The sequence below is a fragment of the Canis aureus genome, chromosome 20 (genome assembly GCF_053574225.1).
Source record: "Canis aureus isolate CA01 chromosome 20, VMU_Caureus_v.1.0, whole genome shotgun sequence".
In the NCBI taxonomy this organism is placed as follows: domain Eukaryota; kingdom Metazoa; phylum Chordata; class Mammalia; order Carnivora; family Canidae; genus Canis; species Canis aureus.
The window spans coordinates 52,798,610-52,815,559 of record NC_135630.1 but is presented as its reverse complement, the minus strand read 5'-3'; the positions used below and the strand labels follow the sequence as shown (position 1 = coordinate 52,815,559).

At 36.0% G+C, this 16,950-nt stretch overlaps 1 protein-coding gene across 19 annotated transcripts in view; it reads left to right on the top strand.

Annotated features, from left to right (window-relative positions):
* The window catches only part of QTMAN (queuosine-tRNA mannosyltransferase), a 426,509-nt gene that overhangs the window by 180,420 nt on the left and 229,139 nt on the right, over positions 1-16,950 (top strand). For all 19 annotated transcript variants that reach the window (XR_013359345.1, XR_013359342.1, XR_013359341.1 and 16 more), the window contains 2 exons: positions 7,122-7,289; positions 10,673-10,846. Coding sequence is in view for 15 of the 19 variants with exons in the window: in XM_077861601.1 (XP_077717727.1) it covers positions 7,122-7,289; positions 10,673-10,846 (342 nt within the window). In the remaining 4 variants the exon portion in view is untranslated. The remainder of the gene's footprint in view (positions 1-7,121; positions 7,290-10,672; positions 10,847-16,950) is intronic.

Genomic DNA, 16,950 nt, shown 5'->3' with positions numbered 1-16,950 from the left:
GAGTTAGCCTGAATAATTTGAGACACCTGAATTTAAGTGGCTCCTTTAGCTATAAAAGCTTATTTTATATATATATATATAAATATATATATTTATATATTATATATATATATGTATAATTTATCTCCTTAGGCAGCTGTAAGGCAGGTCAGAGTGCTGATGACTGTGGAGTGGATATGTATTAAGAAACCACTCGGAGATACTGTTCAGTGGCATGTCCCACCTACAGACTTTGATTCCCTGCCTTCTAGACAAGTGTTCTTTACACATTATTCCTTTGGCCATAATGATAAGCACAGAAAAGGAACATTATATGGTGGAGGAAAAAAGCAAAACTGATTACTTGATGCTACCCTGTGGGACAGCTTTTGGGAAGCTGGATACTCTCTTTAACAGCCTGTAAATTACCCATCACAGGAACCTGGATATTAAATGACTACATTTCCATTCCCTTTAGATAAGACTTCCATCTTGTATTTTTAATTGTTTTAGCAAATGGAAACATTTTGTTATGCATGTTCTTGAAGGTTTTTGAAAGTCCACAGCATTTAAACATACAGTAGAAATGGTCTAATTAAGATGAAGTAGCTGACAACTAAAGCATAGTGTGTTAAAATGAATTTTGCATATCAATGATTAATGAATATTAGAACTCTGTTATCATTCTACACAGGTTTTACAAATTAAAGAAATATATATTTAAGCCAAAGATTTTTGAAGGGTTTGGAAATAATTTTCATCTATGCGTATATGTGTATTGAGCTCCTATTATATTAAAACATTATCACCACACTTTGGAAGTGACAAAGTGAAGGAAATGATAGCATTCCTCTCTTTTACTTCTTATATCCGGTTCATCAGCAAACCGTTGGCTCCTTCTCATCACCTCCAGCACTACCATCTTGACCCAAGCCACCATCACTTCTTTTCTCTTCGCCTTACTGTTCTGTCTTCCCAAGGGATTCCTTACAGTATGTTCTCCATACAGTAGTCAGCGTAAAGTTTTCTGATACTAAAAAGTAATAAAACATCTTATGAAATACATAGACAAATGTCATAGAAATACGAGAGACTATACAAAAGAATGTTTAAACTTCATAAATATGTGAATATAAGAGTCACGCCCTGGTTGAAGATACTATGACACATCATATCATGAAATCTGTTAAAAATCATATGTTTCAGAAATAAGTTTTTACATAGTAAAACAACATGTTAAGTGTTAAAAGCAAAAAATATTAAACTATGCAATAATGTATACATACTACAAAGTGAAAAGAATAAAAGTGAATATACTCAATATGCATATATAACTTTGGCATTTCCCTTCTTAAAAATCCTCAATCTCTTTTCCATTGCTCTTACCACTATATCCAAAATTATTCTCTTGATAGGGTCTTTTCTTCCAGAGACTTCCAGAATTATCCTCTTCTCTGGCCACTTTTTCATTGAGCAAATTCCTTCAGCCTCCTGGGTCCTTTTTTTTTTTTTTTTTTAAAGATTTTATTCATAGAGAGACAGAGAGAGAGAAGCAGAGACCCAGAGAGAGAGAGAGACAGGCAGAGACCCAGGCAGAGGGAGAAGCAGGCTCCATGCAGGAAGCCTGATGCAGGACTCGATCCCGGAACTCCGGGATCACTCCCTGAGCCAAAGGCAGACACCCAACCACTGAGCCACCCAGGTGTCCCTAGTCTCCTGGGTCCTTATTCAGTTCCTCCACCTGCCAGTTTTCTTTTTGCCTTAGCTACTTTATTTTCCACCTTATGTCCATCATTTAGCCAAGTGCCTTGCAAATAATAGATACTCAATATATACTGGCTAAATGAGCACCGGAATGAAAATAGTGACTCTTTTTTGGAGTGGTTGCAGGTGACATTCACTTAATTTATATATATTTTTTTGTACTTAAAACATTTTCTGTTGTGAGCGTGTGCTTTCTCATTAGCAGGAGGAAAAAGAAATAATGCCATTCCAGAATTAGAGAACCTGGTAGATGAAATTCAGCAAGTCAGGAGGAACTTAGAAATTAGGTTATCACAAGCAGGTCAGGGGTCTCCATGAGAAAAGCAGTTCAGTGAGACATTGCTTTCAGGTATCATGGGTGAAGTACTGGATTGAGGAAATTTGGTCCACCTGGAGCTGTACTTTCCAGTACAGTACCCATTACTTTATGGCGGTTTCGTTTATGCTTAAATTGATCAAGCTATAGTCAATTTAAAATTTAGTTCTTCCCTTGCGCTAGCTACGTTTCAAGTTCTCCATAGCCATATGTAGCTAGCTGCCACTATATTGGATACTACAGATACAAGACACTTCCATCATCACAGAAAACACTGTACCACAGAAAGTATAGGATCTAGAATTCTAGACAGTCTATATCAAGGAGCAAGAATCAAGATAAGCAGCAGTGGAACAACAAAGATTTTGTTAATGAGGCCGAGCTACATGAGTCTGGACAAGGAGTTTAGTTACTGAGCAAGGAGACACAACTGGAAGAATGAAATTGACTCTTTTGTGAAAGACTTACTGAAGCCCTGCAAAAAAATTATTTGAGAATTCAACCCAAATCAGTATCTGTGTTAAATTGTGTACTGTATCCCATTATGTGATAAATGTGATAAATTGTTTTTGGGGGTGGAAGGGGCCATTGAAAAGAGTTCACGGAGTCAGTTGAGATAACTTAGTTCATGAAGTATGATTAGTAGATTGCATGGTGGTGGTTGGAATATTGAATGCCTATTTTCTGTTTCTCATTTCACTTCCCTTCCATACCATTTAAGATAATAAAAGTGTGCATTGTGATAATAGTGGCTCACTCTTCACACGCTTGCTTAGGTATATTTCAGCATCTCTTTTTATGTATTAAGAGAATAGAGTAAAAGGCAAATAATTAGTTTATTCAAACTGAGCCAGAAAAATATAAAATCTCTAATCTTGTATTTCATTACGTTGAATGATTTTGGATTCCTTGAGCAAATATGCCTCAGTTTGTAGATATAATGTGCATTGGAAACAATTGAAACATATATATGGATACAGTGGCTTACAGCACAGAGCCATTTTGGTTAGACGGTTATAATAGCAGCTTACTTAGACTTTTGGTGAGATGGTATAAGCTAATGATGTAGCTGTTAATTTGAATTTAGCAGACATTTTAAATATAGGTTTCTCTTACAGAGACAAAAGTTGCAATTTAAAGCTCTTTGGTGGTCTAAAAACAGCTTAATTCTGTAGTAGCATGGTAATAAGTACTAATCCAGCTTATACAGTGATTGTAGTATGTCATGTTTGTGAAAGATTGCACAACCGCTTTCTCTGGTTTTTATGTTAATTTAAAAATATTAAACATAAAACCTTATAACATCTTCATGCTGAGATAAACTGTTCAATTTAACTTGTGCTCAAGCAGCAGCTGTCAGGAATTATCTTGTTCCTAGTGGTTTTTGCTATCACCTTGTGCCCTTTCCTGTCAGAGACACAGTGTGGGATGATAAGGCTCACCTTGTTAGGATTTATTGCTTAACTAATACCTGAGGCAAGATGAACATTGGAAGCCTAGGGGTTAGCTGCTGATTGAGTGATGTCATTCATTGCATTAACTTTTTTTTTTTTTTTAATTGTTGAAAAGGGGCAAAGTAAAAATTGCCTGTGAATTTACCTGCATTCCTTTTGTGGGCATATTCATGACTTCTTTTTGTGTGCCACTGACTTAAATATTTCTGGAACTTCTTCCTGTCCAATTTAACTACTATTTTACAAGTGAAAAAGTAAAGAAGAAATGTTTTCCTAATGATGGAGGTAATTTCTATAATTTAGAAATTGTGAGGGCTATTTCAAGATCAGTTATAAAAGTAAAATGATTTTCCTGTTAATGATTGAACAAACTGAAGGAAGTGTTGGTCTGGGCAGTCCCAAATGGTTAATATTATGAAGATCATTGTCATTTCACTTCTGAATATATTACATTATTTCATTTAGGGGGTTTTAGTTGGAAGGCTCAACTTTGGATCTGAATCTCTTAATTATGGATCAGCTAGCAGGTAGAGTAAGGAGAGGAGGTGTATGGTAGGAGTATAGTGAAGGACTCTTCTTGGTTAAACATTTGCTACAGATGATCCATCCTGAGGATAATTTTCATGTAGGAAATTAACAATTGGATTATGACTAGAAGTACATATATAATGGGTTTATTTTTTATGGAATGTATTTTTCCCTTCTACTTACTGCCATTTAATGCATATTTCTTCAAATTTGTAATTTTGTAAATGTGTAACAAAATAAAAATTTGAAGACTAGGTCAGTGAGTTACAACATACCATTCACCTAGATTAATCGACTAGATTAACATTTTCTACATTTTTTATCTCTATGCAAATATATACATAGGAATATTTATTGTTATTAGTAGCCTTTTAACTGAACATGTAAGAATTGGTCGTAGACATGGTGACACTTCACATGTAAATAATTCAGTGTGTTTCTAAGAATAAGTAGATTCTCAAAAATGTAATAAAATATAATAAAATTATTACATTAAGAAATTTAATTGATGGGATCCCTGGGTGGCGCAGCGGTTTGGCGCCTGCCTTTGGCCCAGGGCGCGATCCTGGAGACCCGGGATCGAATCCCACATCAGGCTCCCGGTGCATGGAACCTGCTTCTCCCTCTGCCTATGTCTCTGCCTCTCTCTCTTTCTCTCTCTGTGACTATCATAAATAAATAAAAATTAAAAAAAAAAAAAGAAATTTAATTGATAAAAATTTACAGTCTTTAACTGAGTCCATATTCAGAGTTTCCCTATTGTTCTCATAATGTCGTTTATAACTGTCTTGTCCCAATCAAGAATCAAACATTGCATTTTGTTTTGGTGTCCATTTTCCTTTAATCTAGATTTTTTTTTCTTTATGCCACTAACATTTCTGGAAATCAAGCCCTGTTATTTTGCAGATTTTTTATCTGATTGTCTCCTCATGACCAAATTCAGATCAGGCATTTTTGGCAGGAATACTACACTGGTGATTTGTATCTTTGTCAGTGTATCACACTGGGAAATACATATCACTTGTCCTATTATTGTTCATATTAAGTTTGATGACTTGGGTAAATTGATGTCTACCAAATTTGTCCATTAAGGTACTATTTTTTTCTTTGTAGTTAATAAGTAATATGGGGGCTGCATTTAATGAATTTTTTTGCCTTGTGTGTAAAAAACCTTGCTCAGGTCTCATGATTAAGAGTGAGTCATTGCTTACAATAGTATTGTATGGAGGGAGAGTAGGGGTATTACTCAATAATTAGACCCACAAGTCATCATCCATTTTCTTTTAAGGAAAATATTGATTGATTGAGATTAATATTTTATTATTGTCTCTACTAAGGATCAGATTTGTAGATAAGCAAATATCTTCATATTGCAGAATTTTCCATCTCTACAGTTTTAGAAAGGCTTATACTTGATTGTGGTGGTGGGAATATTTTTGGACAAAATAGGACATTTTTTCACCACAGTTTTTCTGTTTGCTTTAGTTGAGTACAAATAGACAATTAAAAAAATAAATACATCTCCTTTGTAAGATTTTTTACTTCAAAGCATTAAACCATGACATTAATACAGCAGTATGGGCTTAAAGAGAGATCACTGCCTTTTGGTCTTATGTGCCTATTTTAGTCCATGAAGAAGACACTAGAATTCCTATTTATGATATATGCACTTATCATGTAATCCTTCTTCTTATGTGAAAGGCTAGTGCTGCAGATCATATAAACACCTGAAGTTAGCCATTTGGCTTGTCAGCAAGGGAGAATTTATAGTAGTTGTAATCATGGTAATAACAAGTATAATATTTTGTATTTATTAAGTACAGAAAAAAGCATTTGGAGTGTAAGTGGCCCACTACCAATTCATATCCGTGGTATAATGAAAAGTACGTCAGGCCTAGAAGACCAGGAGTTTCTGCTTTGCTACTCTCTACCAATGTGATTCCAGGGGGAAAATAAACACAAAAACTCTTAACCTTCTTGATCCTCATTTTTTAGAATGGGAATTAAAACTGTAAAGGTCAAATGATGCTACATTATGTTATAAAGGTGGCATTACATCAAAATTGTGCCATTGAAATGTCTTCAGCTATTCAGAGACTGTAATTTGTCCCTCTTTTGTGTCCATATGTGGTATACCTCATTAGGGAAACATTTCCAGGTTGTCCTAGATAGTTATTACTCCTTTCTTGTTTGTTCCTCTTAATTCCTTGCTAATGTCACTGTTGCAGGGAGCATTTATGTGGTGGGCTCTCTTGTTTCATCTTTTCTGTTCTTCCTGGTTAGACTCTGGCACACAGTAGGCATTTGGTAAATGTTTGTGGAGTGAATGAGTAAATATACAGTTTCATTTATAAACATGTTAGGTAAGCTTTCAGGTTCCTTTTTTTCACAAAGATAAGGGATAGCTTTCTTCCTTTTTTAATATTTATGTTTTATATAAGGAGTTTTATAGTTGACACGTCTGATGCCATTAACAGTCCAGTAATGGAGGATAAAATATTTTTTAAAAAACACGAAATATTGCAGGATGGTTAAAATAAAGGGGTGGGGGAAAGGAGAGGGATAGTGAAGAAAACATGCCAAGAAAAAAAGACCACACTTGATAAGTCTATTGCATAAATCAAAAGGGTTTATGTCATAACATGAACATGTGCCATTCCTGCTCATATATTGAATTTCAGTAGTTGGTTGCATAAAGAAGTAAAGTGTAATGAAACTGGCAAGCAAAGTATTCCCCAGTCAGCCTTATCTTTGTTCCATTTGTCCTTCAGATAGAGCTTTTCTTGTCTTTTTCAATAAAATCCATCCGGCTTTTTTTTTTTTTTTTTTTTTTTTTTGCATCTCCCAGTAACTGAGCTGAGAAGACCAATGAGATTCATGGCTTTTATAGTTCTTAGCAGCTGCTTTTTAAGAGATCAAAACTTAGAATGCTGCTACATGGTATTAAGGCATAACTATTGATGTGTCCCTACAGGGGATATGTTTTTCTTGGGGTAGGAAGAGGGAAAAGGGGAGAAAGGTGAAGGATGACCACTTCACGCATGCTTGGGTCAGTAAACTTTAATTTCCTTGTTTCCTAGGATCCTCTTTGCAAGCTCAGTGCTGAACCTGACCGAACTGGCTGCCCTTCGGCCTGACCTTGGAAAATTGAAAAAGATTCTGTACTTCCATGAGAACCAATTGGTATATCCTGTCAAGAAATGTCAGGAGAGGGATTTCCAGTATGGATACAACCAAATTCTCTCATGGTAGGTATAGATTATATCATTATATTTAGACCTTTGCCCCCCTTTTTTTTATAGTTAGCTTTTAAATCTGGAGACCTACCATACACTTATTTTAAAAACTCCTTAAAGTAGGTGTGTATGTTTAAACATAACTTACATGGTAGTAATTGCTTGTGCCTTTACTATATATCTATACAGATATATAGATATGAAAACGGCTAATCCCTTTTAAGATACTTGTGTGTAACAATCTAACTAATTGTATGTTGAACAAGTTACCTATTTTCTACAACATTCAAAACAGAATCAAAATGTCGACAAGAGACCTTCTTCACCCCTTGATTCCATCATGTATTGTTTAAACAATACTTTTTAAAAAGAACAGTTAGTTTTCATTTACCAACCACTTTCAGTATATCCAGCTGAAGTCAACATAAAAAATTACAGAGGAAGAAATAAAAATTGGAGCATATTAGAGCAAGGAGTTTTTGTCCTTTTTTTTTATTGTTTGTAAGAGGAAACTATGGAAAATGAATCTTTAGGTGGTTGGTGTTTTTTTTTTTTTTTTTTTTCCCCTCATTGAGTCCTCTGAAATTGCACAGCCTTAAAATACCATGACATTTCAAAGGTGATGGTCCTTCTCTGTTGTTACTTCAACAAAGTGTATCTCTTGAAGCTTAGTTAATGAAAGAAGTTAATAACAACTCTGAAACGGCTTTGGTATTGGATCCTATTCATATAACTGCAGCAACCTGAGTAGAATCAGGTTGGCAGTGATTGGATACATCTTACTCACCTTTTTTAATGTTATTAGCAGTTGGGATTGATGATGTGTTTAAACAGACTCCCAACTCTTACAGGCATATTCCATAGTTTAGTTGACATAGAAAAACAACTATATGGTAATATTTCTGTGTTTCGAGTATTTCGTAAATCTTTTCCTGCAATCATTTTTACAAGCTGCTTCAATTGTGAAGTAGCAGTGCCATCAAAATAGAGTGGAACTGCTTCACGTCAAATGTCTCATAAAAAAGCAACCGTTTTAAAATTTCATAATAAAATTAAAATACTTTATTTTATATTGAAACTGAGAAGGGAAATATGTTTTAAAAACAAAAATAAAATCATTTTGTGCTTTATCAATATGGAAAACATTTGTAATATTCTTTTGATTTCTTGAATTAGCATCATTCTTTTCCTCAGATAGTGTGTGTTTATTACCCCTGAGAAATAACTGGGGAAAAAATTAAGTCTATTTTTCCCTTTATGGGTGGCTTTAAAGTTAATGGAAGTTACACCCACTCATATCAGAGAGGAAGTGCATGAAAGAATATTTCTGTAGACTGTCTTGGATCTTTAATTTAGCATAGACTGGGTTTTTAAGAGTATAAGTAGTTGGGTTGCATGCCCTATGAGGGCAGATATCTATAAAAAAATTTAGCTCACTGCCCCTTGTCTATTTTATAAAAGATTGTTTTTCCTCAAAAGGAATGAGACTATAAAAGCTCGTACATGATTTTCCAGCATTGCTCTTCTCAAGAGGGTAAACTGATAGACAAGTTCTGGGAGAAAGAAGTAGACTCAATCATTGGTTGGACTCTTAATGAGAAAAAAATGGTTTGCAGTTGTCCAGAGGACAAATAAGAGTGTCAGAAGGCAGTCCTGTTTCAGATTCTCTTTGAAAAGTATGAGTCTTGCTTCCTCAAATGTTTCTTTAGTTTTCTTGCTGACTTCTGCTTTTGTTGGCACTGTCGGATTTCTTTCCTGACCGAGTGGCAGTTAAGGACCTCAGAGGTGACTGGCATAAGCACTCACCTTAAATAGAGGTTTCACTAACCCTCTGACTTATGAACACATGTCGTAACTGTATATTATGACCTGTGGGTCGCTATTACAATATGTGACATATGGTGAAAACAGACTAGCTGTAAAACATCCTTCAACTTTTGGTATATTATTATATTGGCTTCCTTATTGCTTGGTGTTGTGTCAGCACTTCTGTGACATTCTTTTGTATTATCCATGCTGTTCTCACCCCCACCCCCAAATTTCCACTAGGTTGCAACTAAAAAAAAAAAAAAATACTTGTAGGGAAAAACAGTTTTGCAGGGGAGGCATAAAGGTGGCAATTCAACATTCCTTTTGTAGGTTTTTCATTCTGCTGTGTATTAATAATAGGAACTTTGGCTGCCCTCAGTAAACGGAGGGTTTGCTATGATATTCCTATTCTGTAAGCTCTGCCTATTAATTTGTGTTTTATAGGTTTATGGGCTTTTGTGTCTTTTTATGGACTTTTCTTGATTTGTCACTTTCAAGGTGAAATCAAACTAACTGCTACTTGGGCTTATGTACCTTCTCACTAAAACATTTGTGTGCATTTTACTGAGATCCAGTGACAGTGAGACTGACATGGAATCATTGCTTAAAGCAAAGAGGACCATGTTAAAAAATCAAAACAGTTATTTATTAAGTCAGTTTTTTTGACTCATAAAGGGAACATGCTACATATTCAGGTTTTATCCGGCTTGCCCATAGTTATCATTTGTGTTCATTGTTCTTCAACAAAATGTTCTAGGCAGTTCTGAACAATGCTGACATATTTATGACACTTAAAGTTTGTTTTCACATTTCCTTATAACAATGTATTTTGGATTATTTGTATTTAAAAAATAGTAAGGGGAGGAACACAATCTTTCCATCAAAAGTAATAGATAATATATTTATTTTGTTTAATTTTAAGGGCCCATGGTGTTGTGGCCCCTCTTCTTTGACTACCCCGAATATATTCTAATCATAAAATAAGTTATTTGTAGAGATCCCATATAATCCTTCCTGTATAGTTCCAGAACTTTAAAAAACCTAATGATTTCTTGAAGAAACGATTAAACAAGAAATAGACTTTAACCACACGTTGAAAGGTATGCTCTCATGTGAAATAGCTTTATCTGAACTACTCTCCTTGAAGGTACTGAAAAGTATGGCATGTGTTCTGTTGTCAACAGTATGGCGTAAAACGATATGTGTCACTGACACAGAAATCCGACGTGGGCATTTGGGCCACAAAGGAAAAGGTCCTGTTGTACTTACTGTTGTTGATAATATAGAAAATCCTGACACTGCAAAAAAATAAACTTTGCTTGAAGCCTCATAAGAACCCAATAAATCATTTAATTCCTCTCTTGCCTTTCCTCCCTGATGCCAGCAATCTAACCTACCATGATGGAATGGGAATGAAACTAACTTATCTATTAGAAGCGATGTAGTAAATACTGATGGGAAGTGTAGAGTTCTTTGCAAACCCAAGTACAGTATAAACTCTGATTAACACAGAGGTTTTAGGCTTATAAAAGATAACTGTGAATGACTGTGGGTTCATCGTTTGCATTTATCCCTTCCCTTTACAGCCTGGTGGCTGACGTGGTGGTATTCAACTCGATTTTTAACATGGAGTCATTTCTCACCTCTATTGGAAAATTTATGAAGCTGATTCCTGATCACAGACCCAAGGATCTGGAAAGCATCATCAGACCTAAGTGCCAAGTTATTTACTTTCCCATCAGGTTTCCTGATGTGAGCAGGTCAGTATGTTTCACTCCATTTTCAATATTGTGTCATAAATTATTCCCCAAATGTATAGAAATTGGTGGCATTCTTGCCAATTATAACTTTTCAGCATGAGCATGGTTAATTAGAGAATCGAGTTCTGTTTCAACATGCTGTGATTTACAAACATTTTAAATGGTCCTGTGTCCAACCAATCACTGAATGTTTAGTCCTAATATTGAGTTCATCCTTTGTTTTCTGTTATGTATTGGTTTCCTCAAGCAAGCTGCGTTGGCTTTTTTGACACTTACTGTTTTGTTTCTTTATTTGTTGTTTTGTTACAGAAGTCATTGTCAAGCATATTTCTCAACCTTTGCATTCAGCTTATGTCCATGGGTTTATATGTATATAGCAACCACTCTAAGTAAATCAATGTTAAATTTCACTGCTTGGGTTACTTTCATTTCCCATTCTATTTTCTTCTATTTTTTTTCCTTCTTCCATTTCTTTTATTCATATTATCTTAATTAAGAGTAGGTCTTCCATGTTAGGTTGCAAATACACTTAATTGCCATTTCTCTTCCTCTGTTACTAAGGACATTTTTTATTACCCTTGTTGCTGGGCCCACCCTGAATTAGCAGTGGATGATGTGGCTCAAAGGGACCATTCTCAAATTCCTTTTCACTTCTGATTAAACCTAGCAAAACGGTTTTTATCACCAGTAGGAATATTTCCCCCATGTGAACAGAAAGTTTACTTCAGTGGGACTCATACTAGCTGGGGATGCTGCTGTTTGTAACTCATGATGCCCTTAAAAGAAGTTCAGGGACAGCTGTTTCTTCCCCATCCCTGAAATGAAGGCAGGAAACAATTTAATGTCTATGCATGTTATGCAGGAGGTCTGAATTACTCTCTGTGTTCTAGATTTACTGAGTTCACCCAGATTTTGCTGTGGGATCAGTAGTCCTCATCAGCACTCTTAATGCTGATTTATTTGAGTGTTTTACTAGTTAATATTTCATTGAAGAAAAATCTGCCTAATACCAAATCAAGTTAGTGAGTCATAAAATTTAAGTCAGACAACCTTGCCCAATTCTTACTTTATGGAGTTCAGAATGCAGAGGCCCAGAGAAGCAAAGACTGGCTTGTACTCACACTGCTGACTATGGTCACAGACTGAATTAAAGTTTAAACTCTATGATTTTTTATTCAGTTTTCTGTTTAATTCTTCAAGCTTCCTATCATTATAGGTTATTTGTCAAAAACATTTAATCGTTTATTTGCAGTTTTGACAACTCTCAGGCCAAATGAAGCTAAGATCAAGATTGATTTCCAGTTATATATTTGTATATGTATAAATATGTATATGCATAAATAATGTGTATTTGTGCATATATATATAATATGTGGGATGAGACAGTTTCAACTTTTGGAAAATATAATTGTTATCCTTCAGATCTATGATTAGTTAAAACACAGTTTATATTTTAGGTCATACTTTTAAGATACGAACTTTATTTTGTGACATGTTTTCAAGGTTTTCATATAATATATGCTCAAAATGTACATCTTTGAGTAGGTGATTATACTACATCTTAATTATTACCACTATAGAATTCCAGATAAATACTATGTTTTAAAATTCATTTGCATCTGATATATCCTTACAACATCATATGTTTAATACACCTGTGGCAATTGAATAGTTTATTAATTTGGACTATATTACCATAAATAAATCTAGCTAAATGGAAAAAGGTTAAGAAATATTGTGGCCAAGATAACATTCATAAGCAAGGTCTTAGCCCAGAGTGTTATTTGAATTATTTTCAAATGGTAATTTGCTTTATCCAACCCAAACTCATATAGTGTAAGTAAGTGATTATTTGCATGAATGACAATCATTCTAATGCCTGCAGTCTTAAAAGAGTATTATTTTGTTGAGATGTTGAAAAATATTTAGTAATTCCAAAGGCAACATAACCAAGATGATTAAAAAAAAACTTTTAAATGCTTCTATCTTTCTCCCTATATAAATATTATTTTGTCATGGCAAAAATAAATTTAAAAACAAAGTAGAAGATGTAATTAAATTATTAATACAATATGCTATAATACAACGTGTATACTATAATGGATATTAAAGAAGGGGAAAAGCTGTATTTCAGCAAAAAATATGAGGATTTCTAAAGCTTATAACAGTTAAAATTCAGAGCATGTCGGGTACATAGGATGTCAGTAATATTGGGCTTCCTGGCAACTGCTGTTACCTATTGTCCTCCTCACTCCTCACTGCCTTGTCTTTCTCATGGACCAGAAAAATAATAGCAAGAAAGAATATCACTTTAAACTATCATTATATGTATTTGGGGTGCCAGGGTGGCTCAGTCAGTTAACTCTTGGTTTTGGCTTAAGTCATGATCTCAGAGTTATGAGATCAAGCCCTCCATCAGGCTCTGTACTCAGCAGGGAGTTGGCTTGAGATTCCCTCTTCAGTCCCTCTGCCCCTCCCCCTGTTTATGCTCTAAATAAATTAATAAATATCTTTTTTAAAAAAAAAACAAACTATCATGTGTATTAAACATTTGGAGATAGGAAAGCTCTTAAACACTGGAGGTGTACTTACATGTATTTGAGTCTTAACTACCACTTACTAGCTCTATGACCTATGTCAGTGTAATGACCCTGAACTTAGGTTCTTTAATATTATGATTATATTTACCTTATCACCTCATAGGCATTGCATAGTGACTAAATGAAATAATGCATATGTGAAATGCCTGGTATATAATAGCCCCCGTAGTAAAGACAACTTCATCTTATTAATTTCCCCACTCCCACTGTTATATAACCAAGCACATTTACTGCCAGCTGAATATAAAGCACCCTCTTCCTCTCTACCCTCTCTTAATCAGCACATGAAAATGGAGAACCCTGCCAAAGGAGCAGCCTAATATAAAGAGGTTCACTTATTATCCTGTTTCTCATCCTGACTCAGTCTTTGGGCCTCACAGGAACCTACCATCCATTGATGGAGCCAACTCCTTATTTTGATTCTTTTCTTGTCCCAAGTTTGCTTCTTCCTCCTTGAGCTCAACCAACATATTTGATCATGTTACTTGCTGTCTTGCATATACTCTCTTTTTTTTCTTTGGCACTTTTCCTTTAATCTAATTAGGAGGGAAACATCCAGCTATACTTATTAGTCTACTCTGAATTCATATGGTCCCTCTGAGCTGCCTGGCAAGCAGACCACATTTCCCATCTTCTAGATAACTAATCATGCATTTTTCTTGCTTTGTAAACTTCTGATAACAAATATTATATCTTCATTCTCAGATCATGACTGAGAAAACAGAAGCAGTCAGCAGAGAATTTCTATATGCTGCCACCGCCACATCTGCCCGTCCATGTGCTTCTAGGTGCATCTTCTTTATCTTCACACCTATTAATATGGATGAACTGACTTTGCTTCTCTGTAAGGTCCTTGCCTCCACCAGAGTCCCTCCTTCGTGCATACCTAAGGACCACTGTCCTAGCAATCTGTCCTTCTCTGTTCTGCATCATCAGTTTTCCTGTCTTTTGGATCATTACTGTTAGCATAAGAAAAATGCCATTTGTTTTACATCTTTAAAATTAAAAAGTTCTTTCTTGATTCCACTTCACCCTTCTGCTATTGCCTGTTCCTTTTCTCTCTGTTAGTAGCAAAAGCTCCTGAAAGAGTTGTTTATACTTGTTTCCATTTTTATTCCTACTGTTCCCTCTTATAGCTACTCCACTGAAACTGTTTTTGTCAAGGTTACCAATGACTTCCATGCCTCTCTAAATCCTGGGATCAATTCTCAGTGCTCATCTTCTTTAACATTTCAGCAGCATTGACACACCGTGACACATTCTTCAGTTGATTCCTAGGACGCTCAGGTTGCTACTTCTCGGGCTTGTTGCTGGTTCCTCATCATTACCCTGGCTTTGAACTTCAGACTGGCCTTTGGCACTCTTAACACTTAAAGGGTTGATGGAGGAAGAGCCCAGGATTGAAAGGAGAAGAAAAGAGTCAGGAGGCCAAAACTGAGAGAATTATCCTCTGGAGCAAAGGGAAGAGGGTTTTAAGAAGATGAGGTCAGTAGTGAATTCAGAGGACCAAGGTTAAATAAAGTGATGACTAAAACATATCCTTGAAATTTGACAATTAAAGAGTCCGTGGTACCCCATTCTGCATTCTGTTAACTCACAGAAAAGTTTCCTATGTTCTTTCTAGTAGCCAGAGAAAGTTAGAATCCCAAGTTTGGATGAAATCTCTTTCCTTTCCTCTTTGTCTCTGTCTCTGCCACACACACACACACACACACACACACACACACACACACAGATTCTGCTCCTCATTTTGTGGGTGGAAGCACTAAGGTTCAGAGAAGTTAAGTGTCTCCTGGTAACCACACAGCTAGATACAGACAGAGCAAGAACTGGAACTCATATCTCAAAATCTCCATCCTGTGCTCAGCCCACCACTTATTGTGAATGCAATTTCAGAGGTCTTGATTATCTGATTTCTCAGCTGACAGCAGATTAGCAGCATCACATTGGGGGTGAGATAAAGGCAGGCTCACTGACAGCAGTAAGAAGTGACAGCTGACTGACAGCTCGACAACAAGGGAGGAGAGAGATAAACTATTAAAAAAAATATATGAGAAGTGAAAAAGCCTAGCAGCCTGGAGCCATTCTATGGCAGGGCAGGCAACTGTGCACGTTGAAGAACCCCTGCAGACATTTCTCCATGATTGTACAGCTTGTACATCACATGGATGGCTGTGATGTATTAAAAAAGATGAAATGATAGCCAGTAAATCCTGTGTAAGAATGGAGGGAAGTGCATAACCCATTGTTGGCAGAAATTATAAATAATAGCAAATGCAGGTAGACATCATGCCTCGCTCTAGAATGTACACGAGCCATATTCACCTAAAGGAAGACAGTGAACGTCTAAACCCTTCCCATACAGTTGTACTATCTGTAAGCTTAGGTGACCAGGGAATATTTCAGTAGGCTTTCTTTTTTAGATCTTCCTGATTGGAGCCATTTTATGGACTAGATCTCCCCTTGCTGCTGGCGTATACATTAGCTCCTCTGGTACTGAAGGCATCCAGGCCTGCCAGATGATCAGTGGTCAACAAGACCTAATTTGCAATATTAATACCATGCTTTAGCCTGTTTTGACTGCTGTAACAGAATACCGTAGACTGGGTGGCTAATCAACAACAGGAGTTTATTTCTCATAGTTCTGGAGCCCGGCAAGTCCAAGATTAAGCCTCTGGCAGATTTGGTGTCTGGTGAAGTTCTGTTTTCTGTGTTTGTGCTGTGTTTTTATATGATGAAGGGAGTGAGGGAGCTCTCTGGAGTCTCTTTTATAAAGGCACTAATCCCATCAATGAGGGATCCACCTTCATCATGAGATTATCTCCCAAAGGCCTCACCTCCTATTACCATCACATATAGGGGCAGGGTAGGATTTTAACATGAATTCTGAAGGACTACAAACATTCATCTTGTAGCATGCTAGAAGATAAATATGATCTCAAGACTTGTTGAGATGAGACTCATGACTAGGAAGTCTATGCTGTGTTAGAGGGTAGAGATTAGATTGAAAATGAAGGAAATTTCACTGTATATTTATCAAGAAGGAAGATTTCACGTGGAACTCCATGGTGCTGATGGCTATGTGATATAAAGAATAAAGGAAGCAGTCCTGCAGCCAGCAGAGTTAGACATTGGCTAGAGAAAACCGGTATTTTCCTACTCTAGGTCACGTAACTGCCAAACAGGCCAGGCTGAGTACAACGAGGGGATTTTAGTTGCACCAGGCCTTGGTGCAACTCTCGGTCTAATGAAATCAGAACATCAGAGGAATTTGCAACTTGCTTTCTGACAGAGTCATCTTTAGAAGGTAGAGTTAACCATAACAGCTAACCTTACTGGTTCTTATTTTAGCCCTACATTGTGCTAAGCTTGTTCTGTGTATTTTAGCATTTTATTCTTCCAACAATCCTGAAAGCTATTTTCCATTTATAGTTGAAGAAACTCAGCCATAGAGAATAGAAACAACTTTTTGCCTACGGTCATATAGATAGTAAAGGTAAAACA